Here is a 20446-nt window from a genome sequence, read left to right as displayed (position 1 = left end):
AGAAAGAGAATGAGGAACTGGTTTAACCTTCATTTAACAACAAGGAGTCAAATGCAAGTATCATTTTAGAAATACAAAAATAACATATTTTGAGTAGAAATATTTGAAATCGCGGAATGAATGGAATTAAATATAAGGATCACAATTCAACAATAAGTAAGGTATTTGAAGAATCAACCTGTGTGTGTGTATGTGTGTGTGTGTGTGTGTGTGTGTCATAACATTACTATACTTGTGGGGACCTACGTCTGTTTACACTTATGGGGACAACATGGAGGTCCCCATGAGGGGAATCATTCATTTTAGGGTGAAGACTTGGTTAGGGTTAGGCATGTGTTCGTTATGGTTAAGGTTAGCATAGGTCTCCAGGAAATGCATTTAAGTCAATGTAATGTCCCCTGAAGTGATGTATACATGGTGTGTGTGTGTGTGTGTGTGTGTGTGTGTGTGTGTGTGTGTGTGTGTGTGTGTGTGTGTGTGTGTGTGTGTGTGTGTTTGTAAAGATTCACTATAAAATACACATTGAAGGAATGCTGAACATATGATGAAGTAGTTAGGATGCTAAATGTAAGCTGATGCACATTTATGTTTGCACCCCCTCTCTTGCAGTAAAGTGTGTGTATATACTGTGCATTAAAATAAACATTTTACTCCATCTCCTGCTACATGTTGTTTCTGACTGCTTTTACTCCTACTGTTACTTAACACCATGAGAACTTGAGGGTAAATGTTTCCTCTTCAATGTTTCACTTCTCTCTGTTTCATCCAGGTGAGTCCCTCTGGTTTGATGCATCTAAAATAAATCAAGTAGAGTTCCGGTGAGTTATTTCTCAGGAAGTTGTTTTGGGTTTGTGTTCATAAATACAGCTGAGTGAGAGCTTGCTGACCTTCACACCAGGTCCTCCTGCTCCTCTGGTTCTTCTGTCTGTTCTGCAGAGACCATGTTCAGGTCTGAGACGTCCTCATACACAGAAAAAGGGTCTAACTGATGGAGAGACAACGAGAGGAGAGTCAGAGGCCATCATTTGAGAGAAATACAATTATATTTTATAGGGGTGGGAATCACCAGGCTCCCCACGATACGATACTATCGTGATACTTAAGCCACGTTACGATAGAATTGCGATTCTACGATATGCTAAGTATTGCGATACGATATATTGCGATATTGCAAATCACATTGGTCATATCCATGTCCGTCTTCCCCTCCTGGTTAAACATGTATTTGCAATATGAAGAGTTTATGTGAATAACCCAATTTGTGTTCTTTGACCCTCAAAAGGAGATGGCATTGTTTTTGTAACTTTCATTGCAATTGTAAACATATCTAAATGTAACTTCCTGTTTTATATAGACATGGTTTTATTTTGAGGGCGACTGCGCTATTAGCAGGAATTTGCTGTTCCCAAAGCAAAAACTTGACGGAGAAAAAGAACGGAGATAAGGTACAGATATTACTGGAGATATCAACATTTACAGCGATATCAAAAGATAAAGTTCACATTTAAGTGTTAGCAAGAGGCACAAGGTTAGTGTTAACTGTAATATAAACATGTGCTTTGTGTCTTAATTCGTTTATATACTGTATTATAACTAACTAACTATTTGAAGTTCACTTGTAATGGTATTCTAAAGTAATGCGCGTATGGATGTAGCTGAAATGTATTTGTTGTTTTGTGTCTTTGTGTAGCTCATACGTTGGTTTTTGGAGTTTTCAATAAATTATAAATGATCAGTCAAGTGTACGACCATCTTTCGGAGGGAAATGCTACAGTTTATATAATAATAAAAAAAAAAAAAAAAAATGTATATAATAAAATATCGATACTTGGCATCCGTCCGTGTATGTAGCTGTATTGATTATTTCCCCCTCCCCTAATATTTTATATTAAACTACAATTAGGAAACCAAGTAATGTATATGTGACGTGTGACCTCGTTTATTAACAACAGGTAATAACCAGTTTCTAGAGTAGGATCTGTCACTGTGTAAATACACATGGGTAGTTCCTTTAAAGTAGACTTATCATGATATATTTGAATAATATAGTGTAGGACCATACCTATATAAGGCATATTTATACTTTTTATTTTTCAAAATACCAAACAGATCATGCATTTTATCCATTCCTCATTTCACTCAATTTAACACTGTCTTTGCATGGGCTGATTCTGTGAGAACAGCACCATCTGGTGGCCTGAAATATGTACTACAGCGTCTCCAGCACTTTCGAACGGCAATGTCCGTGGCTGTCTCCTCCTGATTGGTGGAGTTGGCCCCATAGCCGTAGCGCAACTTCTGTGACGTCATAGAAGTGTTCAAATCTGGATCAGTGTGGATCAGATCCGTTGCAGCCACTTTTTAAGAGATTTGGGTATGGAGGAAAATAGAGAGGGTTGTGTTTTCTGACACTTGGTGAGTTCCCTGGAACACCGGGGACACATGTTCATGTATACAAAAGTGCATTTTGCATGATAGGTCCCCTTTAAGGAAGTAGTTACTAAGGTAAATGCACATTTTCAAGATGACCCTATTCAACAACAGGTAATAACCAGTTGCTAGAGTACGATCTGTCACTGTCTCACCTCCACAGTCTCTATGGGTTCATTCGCTTCAGTGGTGGAGCACGAAGCCTTCTTCTTCCTGAATTTAATCCAAAAACAAACAGATTTATGAATAAAAGGATCATAAAAATCCATCTTCGAGAGTCAGTACCCAGGGGAACATATCAATGCTGAATATGATTATGTATTTAAAGAGTTACCTCATCCAGAGACAGACAAGGAGCAGAGGACTCAGCACCAGAACCAACCTGGTGATGTTTATGATCATTGGAGATGTATCTAGAAATGGAGGTAACCAGTCGTGAGATACTTTGCTGTAATATATTTGAACTGAACCCTTGGACAAAAACAAGTCTGTTTGCTTTCCTGGTTCAATAAATTTTAGAACGAGCTGCCCATCGACACTAGAACGGCAGAAAGGTTACACAACTTGCGTCGTAGACTGAAAACCAAATCTGCTCCCACTGCACAATGGAATTAATATAAAACACATGTATATTTAAAAAACGTCCTATTTCTGTATATACTTAAAATAGTTTGGCTTCTTTGAACCAAGGTTAGACTGTGTGAGGAGTTTGAAGAAGCAGCACTGAAAAAACACAAACAGTGTCTTTAATTAAATGTATTATGTCAACAAACATCACATAACTGTATCAGGTAAATTGAATGCAATAATATTACGTTGAAATTCAAAATATTAGGTTCAACTTAATATATTTGGTTCCAACTAAACTAATACAGTTCTGTGAAATCTGTTGACATAATGCATTCGATTAAAGCCAACATTTCAGTTTTTTCAGTGTTGACGTTGATCGGCACCGATCAGTTCTGGGAAAATGTCCGACCCCTCAGCACGGAGAAGCAAGGATCCATTGAAGCTGTTACAAAGGAAGCATGTGACGCTGTTGAACTCAACTGATGAGGAGAACAAAGTGGATTCTTGCCTGGTTTTGAAAAAAGTACCATATTTTCTACTCTTGCAAGGATCCTGGATGTCTAATTCGTCTTCATGTGTTTTGTAGTTTTTGATAAAGCGTACGACCGCTCATGTTTTTTACATAAACATCGGGTCATACTTATTCGTTCTATTTTTACTGTGTAGCTACATTTTAAACTCTTTCTAGTCTTACATATTGGTTGTATTGTTTAACATTTCAGTTTGGGTCCTATATCTGCACTGAAAAAACTGAAACCTTGACTTTAATTAAATGTCTTATGTTCACAAATGTATTGTTTATAACTGTATTAGGTTAGGTGAAAGCAATAATATTAAGTTGAACGTAGTATTTCGTATTTAAACATAACTTCATTGCTTTCAACTCACCTAATGTAGTTATATGACCTTTGTTGACATAATACATTTAATTAAATTCAACGGTTCATTTTTTTCCGTGTACATACAACTCAAATCTCCTGAGGCTGCTCAGTGAATTTTATCAGACTAATAGCCGAGAAGAGCTGTGGGAAGTTTGTAGTTATGATCAGTAAGATATCCCTCTGTAGATTGAACCTTAGAATGAAGTGTTTCACTCACATTTCACATCAATAAACAACTTTTCCGAAGTAGTCCGTCCCATCTTGTTCTCAGCTGTACAGAAATACTCTCCAAAGTCAGAGGAATTGATGGAGCTGAAGACAAGCTGTGGTTCTTCATTCAGAATAGAAGAGTATGAAGTTTCCTCCTTGTACCAGGTGTAGTTAGCTGCTGGGTTAGCATCACTGCTACAGGTCAGAGTCACTGAACTGCCCTCCTCTATCTCAGCAGAGGGACTCACTGACACAGAGGGAGGCTTTGGAGCATCTGCAGGGAATGAGTAGAAATACAACTATTAATGTAAAGGCTAAATCAAACTAGCTTTTCTTTAGTGCCCCCTACTAGAAGAGGCAGCAAACCTTAATGATAAAGAGTGCAAAAACAGAAGACGTTAACCCTTTAACTGCCGGGCCAAGAAAAAAGCTGTGGAAAAATAATTTTTTAGCATTTTCTTATCAAATGGACCACAAATAAGCACAAACACATTTCTTTTTCTGACTGACCTCAACGTTTTGTTTTTATGAGCCTCTACCAAATGGTCGAGCTGGCCTTCTATGGTAAAAGTACATTTTCAACAATCATCATATACAGTCCAGTATTTGTATGCATCAAACTCAAATAAAACACAAACTCAAATACATTTGTTTCTTTTATGGAAAATTAGCAATATATACAACCAGATATATTCATAAAAGATAATAAATTATAATTGTAAAAAAAAAAAAATGGAAAAAAGTCATGTAAAGTGTTTTTCGTGATAAAAAAAAGACTTGCTCATCTTACTGTATATGCTGAATTGGCCTAACGGTCCGTCCACACACAGGCATGAAAAAAATCTTTCAAAGCTTCGCCCATTCACTTGAATGGGGTGACGTAGAAGATTTTTAATCTTCGCCGAACTGCATTGTGGGGAGCGGAGCATGGCTTTGCAAACATCGTGAGCATCAAAAGTTGAGCAATGTTCAACTTTTGATGCTCCCGATGCTTTCGAAGCTGGCATCAGCCAATCAAATCCCGTTTATGCAAATCCCGTCAGTGCAAGCGCTAGCCAATCAAACCGCGTGTACTGTGTCAGATACCGCTGCGGTCTTTTCCATATGTCATAAAATGGAGGATAAATTAATCATCGCTGTAGGAAATGTCCCGGTCCTTTACGACTGCTCTCTGTTCACCTACCGGGACCTAAACCGGAGGAACCAGGCATGGAGGGAGGTGGCAGAGACAGTTGGTGAAACTGGTAGGTTTTCACCTGTTTGGGGAGTTTATATCCAGTTTACTTCGTTTTAACATTGAATGGACAGGCTTTGTATGCCGGGGGCGGGCGGGAGATTCCTGGGAGATTCCTGATTGGTTGTTGGTCGCCTTGGGCGCGTGAAATCGCCAAGCTTCAGACACGCCCAGCATCAAGATTTTTCAAGATTTTGTTCATGCCTGTGTGTGGATGGGCCGTAACAGGAAACCACTAGCCTAACAGCAAATGTCTATATCCTGTGTTGGACTAACTTGCTCATCTGTGTGACATTTTGGGCTGAATGCCATGCATGAAAGGTGCTATATAAATTATTATCACTCTTTCACTCTGAGACTCATAAGGCAGTACTAGATGTTGTAATATTACCATGAATCTAGCCATTTATTTACCATATTTTATTGGAAAACATCTCTGAAACTCTGAAAAAGTCATATTGCTAGCTTACCATAAAAGGCCAATTCGACCGATTGGTTGAGCATATTTTCAAAAAAATAATTACAGCCTTGTTAAAACTTTTTTTGTGCATCAAGTTATCTAATTATGTTCAGTCAGTGCCCTGCCACTAAAATATGTCAAAAATGATATGGTTACCTTACAAAAGTTGACCAAAAAGAGTGATTTCTAAAGCAGTGATTTTTAGCATTGCCGACTTTCTCAGTGGAATCTAGCTGAAGGGCTTTCTGTTCGAACCACAGTGACATCTAGAGGTTGTTTTGTGCATAACATGTCAACCAAAGGGTAGAGCTGGCTGAATCAGATGGAGTTCAACTTTTTATTTATTTTTTCAACAAGATATCAAAACGCGAAATGTGCTCTACCAAATGGTGGTGCTGGCAGTTTTAAAGAGGCCCTGTTATGCTTTTGGGGTTTTCTCTTTCCTGTAGCGTGTCATATAGATTTCTGTGCATGTAAATGGTCTGCAAAGGCTAAAATCCCTGTGTTCCTCCAGAGGGAGTTTCTCTCCCACAGGGAGAGCGCTAGTGCTCCAACACATTGTACGTGATTGGCTAAGGGGCGGGACATCTCTAAGTGGTTGACCAATCACAACAGAGCCGGCCAGCTAACCAATCAGAGCAGACTGGGCTCTGGTTTCAGACACAGGGTGAAAAGAGGTGCTGCAGCACAGGCAGTATGAGAACAATAAAGAGCTTTTTGAACATTAAAGCATGGAGACATGTCAAAGTAAAGACAGGAAATACAAATATGAACCTGAGAATGAGCATAAAATGTCTCTTTAAAACAGTGCAGTGAACTCACACACTGAAGGAGAACGGTGATTCTCATGTCCGTTTAAAGCACAGGAATAGATGTCTGCTGAACCAAAGTTGACTAAACGAGAGTAAGATATTCCTGTCCGAAGTTCCTCTCCATTCTTGTACCAGATGTAGGAATTAATATCAGGTGCCCGGCAGCTGGTCTGACACTTCAGCTCTGCCTGGTCTGAATACGCTCTGCTCACCTTCAACTGGAGATCTGGATTTGTGAAGAAGAAGCAGGAACATACCTCTCAACATACGTGCAAAAACCACACCACACAATTATATTAATTTGAGCTACTGAGCTTTTGGAAATATAAAACACGAGTGTTACCTGTGACAGACAAAGTGACTCCAGGTGAACCAGTATATATTCCACCTTTGTGGTTTGTTTTGATCATGAACTTGTACTCAGCTGAGTCGCTCTCTGTCAGGTTTTTGATTCTCAGAGTGCAGATGTTGTTTTCACAGCGATCCTCTACACGACCTGCATACACTGAGACTGCTGTCAGATCTACACGTTCACCATCTTCCTTTTGAGTGAACCAGAATGTTTTCTCAACTGTGGTAACACTGCCTTCCCATCTGGATGGGTATGTGAAGCTGCATCTCATTTCCACTGTTGATCCTTTCACTGCACAGATCTCAGTAGAAGTGTAAGTCACTCCCCAGTCATCCTGACCCTGAACCACTGAAACACAGAGCACATCACAAACTAGAACCAGACTCATATCAACATCAGGAGATACATTTGCATCGGTGAAGCTGCTTAGTCCACATTTCTCACAGCTACATATTCTCCAATGCCAACAAAGTAAAATAATGTTATAGCTTAAACCTTTTTCAGGGTAAAACTCTGACTGTTTTACTGCATATTTATATTATTTCTACCTTTTTGTCTTCATTGGATGGGCTCCCTTTTTGTACATGGCTTTCTCTAACAGGTGAGCTACATGAGTGCGCCCTGTTGTTTAATTTGACTAAACTGAGCCTAGGGTTGAGGTTGAATTGCCATCAAAAATCAGGTCCTATTGTTAAGGTTGAGCAGCGCAGGGCAGACCCAAGTGCAGACAGACAAATGTTTTGACTGAAAATAAACCTTATTCAGGGAAACTGGATAAATGCAAAACCGACAACTTCTCTCATTCCCTTTAATTGCAAAAAGAACCCTCCAAACCAGAACTTAAGTACATACATGACCAATCAAGAGACAAGACACAGCTTGAGACAATACTTGTGCCCCATCAAAATCTTCAACACTATTTTGATTTTTTTCATAAACTTAGCATCTTCTGGATTTCTGAGGTGCATTCACTGCCTTCAAATAGAAAGAGATGTACAGTACCTTGTGTAGAGAGAAGGAAGACGACAAATCCTCTCGCTGTTAAACTCATAGCTGCTCCTCACGTCTCTGATAAATCTGGTATCACATACAAGAGAAATGGGACGTTACCTTTGTTACTATGTTAATATGCTAAAAAAAACGCCGGGGATCCCTTCCTCTTTTCAGTTTGAAAATAGAGATACCTGAAATAAGGCTTTAGGTTGAAATGAAGAACCTATTCCTGATATGGTTTTGCAAACGATGCATTCACACAGCTGGACATGGGCATCCTTAAAGCCACAATGTGTGTAAAAACGGGAACGAACACAGTGCATGGTAGTTATGTTGTGAAAAATCATCTTTAATGTTAGTGTTAGAACCAGTATTTATTTTTAAAAAAGCCACCTAATCGTGAAGTCTGTAGTCAAAACAGTATAAAAGACTACAACTCCCACAGCGCCTCCTCTAAAGTAACAGAGATGGGCAACCCGTCAGAATGACACCGTCGAAGAACAGTTTTTAACCGCTCAACTATCATTTAAGTTACAAAGTGATACAAGCCTTAACATAGAAAGAAAGAAAGAAAGAAGACATACGTTGTTTATTATTTTATTTGAGTTCTGCCTCTTTTGTTTTGACGATTGTAAAGGCCTGTTTTCTTTGTGTAAAAAGTTTGTTATTTTATTTTGAGAATTGCACAATATCATCCCACCATCGGAGGCCAAGCAACTCTTCAACTGTGAGTAACACAAGTATAAAGGAAAGGAAACGAGTTAGAAATGTGTGTTTAAGGCGTCTAGTGGCTTGATAGAAAATACTGAAGGAAGCCACGACAGTTAGATCTGCTCTTCACCTGTAGTATTATGGTATGAGGTGCAGGCTGTGCACAGATCTCAGTAGAAGTGTGACCAACAAACCGGTCTTTCTGATGCTTTACCAGAAACTCTGATAAGACCATATGTGTTCAAAGATGTACCCCTGCCCTCTACACTTCATATTTTTGAACGCACTGTGAGAGAAATGTCCAGATATGTGTGAGAAATCCTGTGTTTTAATCATTTGCAAATAATAAACTGCTGGTGTCTTTTAAATGATGCCTAACTGAACTGGATCTGCTGACGTTTGATTTTTAGGATTGATATCAATATAATTCATAAAGAGAATATTCAGCCAAGCTTGATATCAACATTTTTCACTTTTTTAATGAATATTTATTAACTCTCAATTGATACAAATGGCACAGTGGACAGTTACGTTACAGAAAGACAACCTAATATATTGGTCTCTGGGAAACAGCAAGATTACTTTTCCAAAAAGCTAAACAAAAAAGGATTAAAATTAAGCTGAGTCAAATTTGTATAGTTTTTACGCTTTAGAAACTATAGCAAATAAAAAAAAGAGAAGGACACAAATAGCAGTCCCATTTTCAAGATGTACTTTCCGATTAAAGATTGAAGCAAAATCTATGATGAGGTTTAAAGAAGAATTTCAAAAAAATGTAAAGAGGAAGAAGCAAGTTACAGATATTTATAAAGGATACTAAGAAGAACAGCTGTGAGAAAGAGAATGAGGAACTGGTTTAACATTCATTTAACAACAAGGATTCAAATGCAAGCATCATTTTAGAAATACAAAAATAACACATATCTTTACGTATATAAATATTTGGAAATGTGCAATGAATGGATTAATATGAGGATCACAATTCAACAATAAGTAAGGCGTTTGAAGAATCAACCTGTGTGTGTGTGTGTGTGTGTGTGTGTGTGTGTGTAACCTAGCATTACTATCCTTGTGGGGACCTACATCTGTTTACACACTCACATGTGGGGACTCGCCTCCCTTATGGGGACATAAGGAAGGTCCCCATAAGGGGAATCATTACTTTTAGGGTGAAGACTTGGTTAGGGTTAGGCATGTGTTGGTTATGGTTAAGGTTAGGATAGGTCTCCAGGAATTGCAAGTTAGTCCATTTAATGTCCCCTGAAGTGATGGAAATATGGTGTGTGTGTGTGTGTGTGTGTGTGTGTGTGTGTGTGTGTGTGTGTGTGTGTGTGTGTGTGTGTGTGTGTGTGTGTGTGTTTGTAAAGATGCATGTGTTGTGCAAATTCTGTCTTTCTTTTTTTTCCTTAATTTTACTTTTATCATGACATTTTCATTATAAAATATATACACATTGGAGGAATGCTGCAAATATGATAAGTAGTTAGGATGCTAAATGTAAGCTGAGGCACATTTCTGTTTGCACCCCCACTCCTAAAGTAAAGTGTGTGTATATACTGTTCATTAAAATAAACATTTTACTCCATCTCCTGCTACATGTTGTTTCTGACTGCTTTCACTCCTTCCTACTGTTACTTAACACCATGAGAACTTGAGGGTAAATGTTTCCTCTTCAATGTTTCACTTCTCTCTGTTTCATCCAGGTGAGTCTCCCTCTGGTTTGATGCATCTAAAATAAATCATGTACAGTTCCGGTGAGTTATTTCTCAGGAAGTTGTTTTGGGTTTGTTTTCATAAATACAGCTGAGTGAGAGCTTGCTGACCTTCACACCAGGTCCTCCTGCTCCTCTGGTTCTTCTGTCTGTTCTGCAGAGACCATGTTCAGGTCTGAGATGTTCTCATACACGGAAAAAGGGTCCAACTGATGGAGAGACAACGAGAAGAGAGTCAGAGGCCATTATTTGAGAGAAATACAATTATATTTTATATTAAACTAAAATTAGGAAAACAAGTAATTTATATGTGATCATAGGCGGCACGTGAGGCTAATGTTTGGGAAGGCTAAATACATTTTTTTCAATTGACGCTGCCTGCCTCTGGCATCTATAGATAAGATATCAACTCAGTGAAAGCACCGCCTGCTGATCAATCCGAGCTCAGTGTGCGGAGTTTAAATCTATGAAGTCATATTACAGGATAAAGGAAATACAGTTTAAACTGCCGTATGCATGGAAGATGCCGACGTGTCACACTTATCATTCATATCAAATCATCAATCACATCATCGATCATATAATATCATAATATATCATGTATTTCCTTTTCTGTGTCAGCTTCTGGAGCCGTATCTGGCCGTGCAACGCTTACAGTGTCACATTGGCCTACATATTAAGCAACACATGAAGTTGACGAAACACTCAACTCAAAGTCAGATCCACTCGTGTCTTAGATGAGGCAGTGATATCATAAACCTGTTAATGTAATCATTCAACCACTCTGTAGTTTATTTATTTTTTAACCAGCTGTTCTGTATTCACCTTGCAGGTACAACTATGTGGCTTGTATCCTGGATCAGGCAGGTGCACACATAGACATCAAATGGCGCATTTCCACCATGGCGCGGAGCGCGGTTTAAGCGTGCCATGTCGTGCCGGGCCCGTTTTTGGTTGCGTTTCCACAAGGCCTAGTTCCGGCCCGGGTCTACTTTTTCACCTTTTTTCTGGCCCGATAAAATCGTGGTTCTATCGGGGCCAACAAGCGGGCCAACAACCGGGCTGAATATGCAAAACTAGTGAGAGAATTGCTGGCAAGGGGGCTACAACTACAACAAGATGAACGTATTTGACCGTGATTTAATTGTAATACTCGTTTCAAAATGATGCCGAAGTAACAACATACTGATACCGGTTAGTAAAAACCATGAATTAATGCTTTGACCAGTCTGCAGACAGACGGCAGGCGAAACACCCTTTAAAATGCGTGTTTTCTGAATGGAGATCGGCTAAGCTAACGCACTAGATGCTCTGACCGTCCACACTCACAACAACGGCCTACAGACATAAATAAACCAGCGACTGTATTCGCCACTCGGACAGTCTGTGGTTTGTACTTGTTTAACGTTTGTCTAGTTTCTGAACAGATTTGAGGAGCTGTGATCTCTGAGGGCTAACAGCTAACGGCTGATGTTGGTTTTCTGAAGATGACGTCACAGCTCCGCCTACACTGCGTTACTACAGATACTACCCCAGTTCCTAAACTGTAATGGAAGCGTTGCATTAAAGTGAGCCGGGCCTAACAAGGCCTAACAAGGCTTAACAAGGCCTAACAAAACCGTACTAACTCGAGTGAGGCCTGCGGTGGAAATGCACCAAAAGTGGACTTGAGCCCCTGCCCCTTTTCTTCCTCCAGAGAAAGTGCCCTTTTTTCCCCTTTAAAAAAAAAAAAAAAAAGATGATATATCTACTGCTGTTTGTGCACAGTTTCCCTTTCCAAAAATATATTGATTGAATACAAAATATCAGGCCGGGAGATTAGACTGTGAAGTTCCGATGTTCTCTCTATCCTCCCTCCCTCCTTCCACGTCTCGCACACAGCGGTTCGGACATTGGCAGTCAAGTGGATTATGTGTTTAAGTCATGGATGTTTAAAGTTTAACTTATTCATATTTGTCTAATATTATAGTTTAATTTTCATTTCACGCTTGTCCATGTTTGTGATTGGTCAAATGTTGCTAGCCCCGCCCCTTGAACATGCTCTAATTGGACAGAGAAACCCTGGGCGTCGTAGGACTGCTTATCGAGATCGCGTTTGTTAGGGTTAGATAACTCAAACATATCCAGGGTATGTTGAACTGGCTTCGTATTACAGGGCACTGGTGGCTGCATAGCTGCGCTAATACCAAAGACACAAATATTATACATTATATTTTAATTTGACCAGGATGCAGGGACAAAAACATTTGGGAAGGCTTAGCCTATCTTACAGTACCCACCGCCCCTGTATGTGATGCGTGACCTCGTTTATTAACAACAGGTAATAACCAGTTTCTAGAGTAGGATCTGTCACTGTGTAAATATACATTTGTAGTTCCTTTAAGAAAGTAGTTACTAAGGTAAATGCACATTTTAAAGATGACCCTATTCAACAACAGGTAATAACCAGTTGCTAGAGTACGATCTGTCACTGTCTCACCTCCACAGTCTCTATGGGTTCATTCGCTTCAGTGGTGGAGCTTGAAGCCTTCTTCTTCCTGAATTTAATCCAAAAACAAACAGATTCATGAATAAAAGGATCATAAAAATCCATCTTTGAGAGTCAGTACCCAGGGGAACATATCAATGCTGGATATGATTATGTATTTGCAGAGTTACCTCAACCAGAGACAGACAAGGAGCAGAGGACTCAGCACCAGAACCACCAGAACCAACCTGGTGATGTTCACGATCATTTGGGATTTATCTAGAAATGGAGGTAAAAAGTGGTGAGATACTTCTCTTTAACATATTTTAACTGGAACCTTGAACAAAAACACGCCTGTTTGCTTTCCTGGTTCAATACATGTTAGAACGAGCTGCCCATCGACACCAGAACAGCAGAAACATTACACAACTTGCGTCGTAGACTGAAAACCAAATCTGTTTCGACTGCATGATGGTGTTAATATAAAACAAATGTGTATATAAAATAAAGTCCTATTTCTGTATATTCCTAAAATAGTTTGGCTTCTTTGAACCGAGGTTAAACCGCGTGAGGAGTTTAAAGAAGCAACACTTAAACAACTGAAACGTTGTCTTTCATTAAATGTATTATGTCAACAGATTTCACATAACTGTTTCAGGTTAATTGAATGCAATAATATTACGTTCGAATTCAAAATATTAGGTTCAACTTAATATATTTGGTTCCAACTAACCTAATACAGTTCTTTGAAATCTGTATAAATAATGCATTTAATTAACCTTTTAAGCCTGAAGCATGTTTTTCAGGTCTCAGACTCGAAAATGACATTCCCTGAACAAATGACTATAACTTCACTTCTAAAAGGGGCACATTAATAATCTTTTTACTCAAAGCAATGATCAACCTGTGAGTTGGATGTAGAAAAGTCAGAATCAATATAGAATTTTTAATTTTAAAGTAAATTCAGATTTAACATAGTGAAAAAAATTAAATTATAGTTTCCGTCAAAAATAAAACCATTACTTATACTGAAAACCACCCTTGGATGATGGGATAGTAGCTAGAACGCTTTAGGAATCCAAACTATAACATATAATAAGTACTCTGTATCAAGATTGATGTAAAACAAGTGAAAAGATTTGACCTTTTTTGAGAGGTTTAGAACAAAAAACCCACCTCTGGGGTCATTTGGGTGGATTTGCCTTTTCTCTGGAACCCATTGGTCCATTTTGATAATTGACACCTCTTTTTAACCGTTAGAGCCAATAGAATCAAGAGGGAAGTTCCTAAATCCACCTACATGTTACCATTGAGGAGTGCGAGTGATGCGCACGCAGTTTACCCAAACCGAAAAATCTGTTACGCTCTGAAAACTGAAAACTACGCTTTTTGCCATAAATATGATGATGGATTATTAGTAATCATTTCAAAGTGACACAGAGACATTGGATTAACCTTCAGCAGCGTTTTATGCATTTAAATGTCCTTGAACACAGCTTTTGATGAGGGTGGGGGGAGGGGGGGAGGCTTTCGGCCGGCGGGATCCCGGCCTGAGTCGGGCGGTGGGGGTATGTGGCAGCGGGGTGTGGTTAGGGCACCGGCTGCTAGAGTGATTGGAGTGTCTCGGCCGGAGACCAGACACTTGATCAGAATCAGGTCATTATGCTCTCTATAAGAAGCATGCCGGTAACCTGATTCCGGTCTTTCTTGCAGTAGACTGGTTCCTGTGAGGATTTCCTGGCCACAGAACGGGTCTGATCAGGACTACCCCGCAGAGCGTCTACACTATTTGAGTGGCACATGATCATCTTGGACAATAAAACCCAAGATTATTCACCTGACTCCTTCTCCTTCTGTCCTTTTTAACCCGGGAGTGAGCGGAGGTGCTCACAATCGGGTCATACTTATCGTTCTATTTTTACTATGTAGCTGCATTTTAAACTTGGTCTGGTCTTACATATTGGTTGTATTGTTTAACACTTCAGTTTGGGTCGGGGAACGACGGATCAGCTTTCGCAAGGATCCTGGAGGGGGCCTGGGAGTACGCTTATCCCGTCTATATGTGTTTTATAGATTTGGAGAAGGCGTATGACCGGGTTCCCAGGGAGATACTGTGGGAAGTGCTGCGGGAGTATGGGGTAAGGGGGTCTCTACTCAGGGCCATCCAATCTCTGTACTCCAAAAGCGAGAGCTGTGTCCGGGTCCTCGGCAATAAGTCGGACCCATTTCCGGTGAGGTTTGGCCTCCTCCAGTGCTGCGCTTTGTCACCAATCCTGTTTGTGATATTCATGGTCAGGATTTCAAGGCGTAGTCGTGTGGGAGGAGGTCTGCAGTTCGGTGGGATAAAGATTCCACCAATGCTTTTCGCAGATGATGAGTCTCACACGAAAAGAGAGCTGAGCCAGAAGGCAAAGCTCTCTGTCTACCGGGCCATTTTCGTTCCTACCCTCAGCTATGGTCATGAAGGATGGGTCATGACCGAAAGAACGAGATCACGGATACCAGAGGCCGAGATGGTTTTTCTTGGTAAGGTGGCTGGCGTCTCCCTTCGGGATAAGTTGAGAAGTTCAGTCATCTGGGGGGGACTCAGAGTTGAACCGCTGCACCTGGTAAGGATGCCACCTGGGCGCCTCCCTAGGTGTTCTAGGCACGTCCAGCTGGGAGGAGACCGAGGGGCAGATCTAGGACCAGGTGGAGGGATTATATCTCTTCGCTGGCTTTGGAGCGCTTTGAAATAACTGTTTCCCTCACATTTCACATCAATAAACAGCTTTTCAGATGTCCTCCTTCCCATCGTGTTCTCAGCTGAACAGAAATACTTTCCAGAGTCAGATGCCTGCATGGAGCCGAAGACAAACTGTGGTTCTTCATTCAGAATAGAAGAGTATGAAGTTTCATCCTTGTACCAGGTGTAGTTAGCTGCTGGGTTAGCATCACTGCTACAGGTCAGAGTCACTGAACTGCCCTCCTCTATCTCAGCAGAGGGACTCACTGACACAGAGGGGGGCTTTGGAGGATCTGGAGGAGATGTGGAAACAAAACTCAGTCATAAAATAATAGAGCTGAAAAAGTAGTAATGATCAGTATAACCTTCCCTTGTCATAAATGGACGGATTCAACATTTAAATAAGTTGTTTGACTCACATTTCACATCAATAAAGTAATTTCCAGATGTCCTCCTCCCCAGCTCGTTCTCAGCTGTACAGAAATACTCTCCAGAGTCAAAGGAATTGATGGAGCTGAAGACAATCTGATGTTCTTCACTGGAATATAATAAGCCATTCCTCTTGTACCAGGTGTAGTTAGCTGCTGGGTTAGCATCACTGCTACAGGTCAGAGTCACTGAACTGCCCTCCTCTATCTCAGCAGAGGGTCTCACTGACACAGAGAGGAGCTTTGGAGAATCTGGAGGAGAAGAGTAGAAATACAACTGTTAATGTATGAGGCAAAATTAAACTAGCTTGTCTTTAGTGCCCTCTACTAGAAGAGTCAGCAAACCTTAACGATAATGACAAAGTGCAAAGGCAGAAGATGTTTAAAGAGGCCCTGTTATGCTTTTAGGGTTTTCTCTTTCCCGCAGTGTGTCTGTTACGGCTGCTGCCTTCCTGGTCGTCTGAGTGTTTTCAGCTGTGTGTGTTCTATGTAAATGAGCTGTGCGGTTGCCCTCCCGGCATTGGCTGCCATCTCCTGGTCCGCCCCTGAAGATTGCGATTGGAGCACGCCGGGCCCGACGCACTCCAATCGCAGCGCACAGACGGCGCACACCTGCTGGAGATGACTACAAAGCTTGGGGACAATCATCATTCTGGAGGCTCTGTATGTGGACAGATGCCTCTCGCTACTTGCTCTTTTTTCTGGGGTTAAAACGTGTGTGATTAGTAGTGTCTAGAGTAGATTAGTTAGAGTGTAGAGTAGCTTAGTTAGTGTTTAGAGTAGTTAGGATTCTGTGACGGTTGCCTTTAGTTTAGCTGGGTTTTGTATAGATGCTTTGGTTAGTTGTACCACTTTTAAAGTGAGGTTTTGTTTCATTCTTTATTTAGTATATTAGTATTTATTTTCCCTGTATGTCTTTAGACTCACCTTTTAGAGTCCTCCCTTAGTTTGGTTGCCCATTTAAACTTCGCCTTTGTGGCCTCTATTGTTTGTTATTTAAACCGGTGTTTTTGGCTCTTTTGTTTGTTTCAGGCTGTTTGCCTGCCATTTTGTTCTCCTGTTGTGCATTAAAACCACTTATAATTATACCAATAGCAATCTGGTTGTGTTGCTTCCCTTTGATTCCCCTAGCTCAGAAGGGAACGTAATAGTGTCATGTAGATGTTTGTGCATTTAAATGGTCTGCAAAGGCTAGAATCCCTGTGCTCCTCCAGAGGGAGTTTCTCTCAGAGAGCGCTAGCGCTCAAACACATCTCTAAGCGGTTGACCAATCACAACAGAGCCGGCCAGATAACCAATCAGAACAGACTAGGCTCTGGTTTCAGACAGAGGGTGAAAAGAAGTGCTGCCGCAAAGGCAGTATGAAAACAATAAAGAGCTTTTTGAACATTAAAGCATGGAGACATGTCAAAGTGAAGACAGGAAATACAAATATGAACCTGAGAATGAGCATAAAATGTCTCTTTAAAACAGTGCAGTGAACTCACACACTGAAGGAGAACGGTGATTCTCATGTCCGTTTAAAGCACAGGAATAGATGTCTGCTGAACCAAAGTTGACTAAACGAGAGTAAGATATTCCTGTCCGAAGTTCCTCTCCATTCTTGTACCAGATGTAGGAATTATTATCAGGTACATGACAGCTGGTCTGACACTTCAGCTCTGCCTGGCCTGAATACGCTCTGCTCACCTTCAACTGGAGATCTGGATCTGTGAAGAAGAAGCAGGAACAAAACTCTACATACATACGTCTAAAAACCACACCGCTCTACATTAAATTATTTTGAGCTACTGAGCTTTTGGAAATATAAAACATGAGTGTTACCTGTGACAGACAGAGTGACTCCAGGTATACCAATATATGATACATCTTCTTGGATGGTATCAAACCTGAACCAGTACTCAGCTGAGTCTCTCTCTCTCAGGTTTCTGATTCTCAGAGTGCAGATGTTGTTTTCACAGAGATTCTCTACACGACCTGCATACTCTGATTCTGTGGTCAGATCTACAGGATACCAACCGTTGTGTTTAGTGAACCAGAATCTTTTCTCAATTAAGTTATAGCTGCCTTTCCATGTAGATGGGAATGTGTAGGTGCTTCTTATTTCCACTGTCGATCCTTTCACTGCACAGATCTCAGTAGAAGTGTAAGTCACTCCCCAGTCATCAATACCCTGAGCCACTGTATCACAGAGCACATCAGAAACTATTATCAGACTCATATCAACATCAGGAGAAACGTTTTCATCGGTGAAGCTGCTTAGTCCACATTTCTCACAGCTACATATTCTCCAATGCCAACAAAGTAAAATAATGTTATAGCTTAAACCTTTCTCAGGGTAAAACTCTGACTGTTTTACTGCATATTTATATTATTTCTACCTTTTTGTCTTCATTGGACGGGCCCCCTTTTTGTACATGGCTTTCTCTAACAGGTGAGCTACATGAGTGCCCCCTGTTGTTTAATTTGACTACACTGAGCCTAGGGTTGAGATTGAATTGTCATAACAAATCAGGTCCTATTGTTAAGGTTGAGCAGCGCAGGGCAGACCCAAGTGCAGACAGACAAATGTTTCAACTGAAAATAAACCTTATTCAGGGAAACTGGATAAATGCAAAACCGACAAGTACTCTCATCGCAAAAAGAACACACTATTTAGATTTTATTCATAAACTTAGTATCTTCTGCATTTCTGAGGTGCATTCACTGCCTTCAAATATAAAGAGATGTACAGTACCTTGTGTAGAGAGAAGGAAAACTACAAATCCTCTCGCTGGTAAACTCATAGCTGCTCGTCTCGTCTCTGATAAATCAGGTATCACATAGAAGAGAAATGGGACGTTTCCTCTGTTGCTATGTCAATGTGCTAAAAAACTGCCGGGGATCCCTTCCTCTTTTCAGTTTGAAAATAGAGATACCTGAAATAAGGCTTTAGGTTAAAATGAAGAACCTATTCCTGATATAGTTTTGCAAACGATGCATTCAAACAGCTGAACATGGGCATCCTTAAAGCCACAATGTGTGTAAAAACGGGAACGAACACAGTGCATGGTAGTTATGTTGTGAAAAATCATCGTTAATGTTAGTGTTAGAACCAGTATTTTATTAAAAAAAAAGCCACCTAATCTGTAGTCAAAACAGTAAGACTACAACTCCAGCAGCGCCTCCTCTAAAGTGACAGAGATGGGCAACCTGTCAGAAAGATGCCGTCGAGGAACAGTTTTTAACTGTTCAACTACCCTTTAAAGGGGACCTATTATGCTATATTTGAAAAATATATTGTAAGGCCATACCTATAAAAAATATGTCTGTGAAGTGTTTTGCTTAAAATACCAAACAGGTCATGCATTTTAGCCATGCCTCGTCCCCCTCTATTCCAGCCCTGTTCCAAAAAGGCTGATTTTGTGACCGTAGCTTTAAATGGTACAGCTGCTGCTAGCCACGCCCCTTTTTAGCGTCACACAGCTTTCCCCCGCTAAGAGAGTTTTCTACCAGGAGAAACTCAGCCAAACGCTGCCGTGAATAAATGTTATATTATGTTCCAAACCACTTCAAGGATTATTTCTGAAACAGTATGGAGTTCAAACCTTTCTCTCTCGCAGGGTTTACCGCGAGGACAAGACGTTACACATATTCTCTCCAGTAGCCTCGTTAGCTCTGAGTGTGGGCGATGCTTGCTAATGTAAACACAGACCGTATTACTCCCAAAACACACACCGCATTGTTTCTGATACAGCACATAGCTTGACATGTCCTTTCTTAACCTGTTAAGCCCTGAGCCTGTTTTTCAGGTCTCAGACTCGAAAATGACATTCCCAGAACAAATGACCATATCTTCCCTTCTAAAAGGGTTAAATTAATCATCTTTTTTCTCAAAGTAATGATAAACCTGTGAGTTGGATGTAGAAGAGTCAGAATCAATATTTGTTATTTTATTTAAAAAAAAATTCAGATTGAACATAGTAAAAAACTGTAAATTATAGTGTCTGTCCAACAATTATTTTTTACTTATAGTGAAAACTACCCTTGGATGATGGTAAGGTAGATTAAAAGCTTTATGAATCCAAAGTACAACATATAATAAGTACCCTGTGTCGAGATTGATGCAAAACAAGTGACATTTGACCTTTTTAGACAGGTTTAGCAAAAATAACTCCACCTCTGAGGTGATTTGGGTGGAAATGGCCGTTTTTACCGTTTCTCTTGAATCCATTGGTCAATCTTGGTGATTGACATCTCTTTTTGGCCGTTAGAGCCAATAGAATCGAAGGGGAATTTCCACATACACACACATGGTAAAAAAAGAAGGTGGGGGCTTTGCGCATGCAGGTTTGCATCAGAGTGAAGCTATCTCTCGCTCTGACATCTGGAAACGGAAAAGCAGGTTTATTGTTTATGGATTATCAGAAATAATTTCAAAGGGACACAGACACATTGGATTAACCTATGGATTAACTTCAG

At 40.3% G+C, this 20446-nt stretch overlaps 1 protein-coding gene across 1 annotated transcript; it reads right to left on the bottom strand.

Moving 5' to 3' along the window:
* Positions 1 to 601: 601 nt before the first annotated feature.
* On the bottom strand, positions 602 to 8024 carry LOC307017910 (sialoadhesin-like). The gene is made up of 8 exons (XM_079647846.1): positions 7952 to 8024; positions 6941 to 7297; positions 6608 to 6823; positions 4099 to 4365; positions 2765 to 2843; positions 2586 to 2643; positions 888 to 985; positions 602 to 793 (listed from the first exon to the last, which is right to left on the bottom strand). Exons 1-7 carry the CDS (start codon positions 7998 to 8000, stop codon positions 890 to 892), a joined length of 1122 nt encoding a protein of 373 aa, XP_079503972.1. The 5' UTR covers positions 8001 to 8024; the 3' UTR covers positions 602 to 793; positions 888 to 889.
* Between the last annotated feature and the right edge of the window lie 12422 nt (positions 8025 to 20446).

Source organism: Notothenia rossii (genome assembly GCF_949606895.1).
Source record: "Notothenia rossii genome assembly, chromosome: 1".
Lineage (NCBI taxonomy): Eukaryota > Metazoa > Chordata > Actinopteri > Perciformes > Nototheniidae > Notothenia > Notothenia rossii.
The sequence above is the reverse complement of the archived record's forward strand: the minus strand, read 5'-3'. Positions and strand labels throughout refer to the sequence as shown.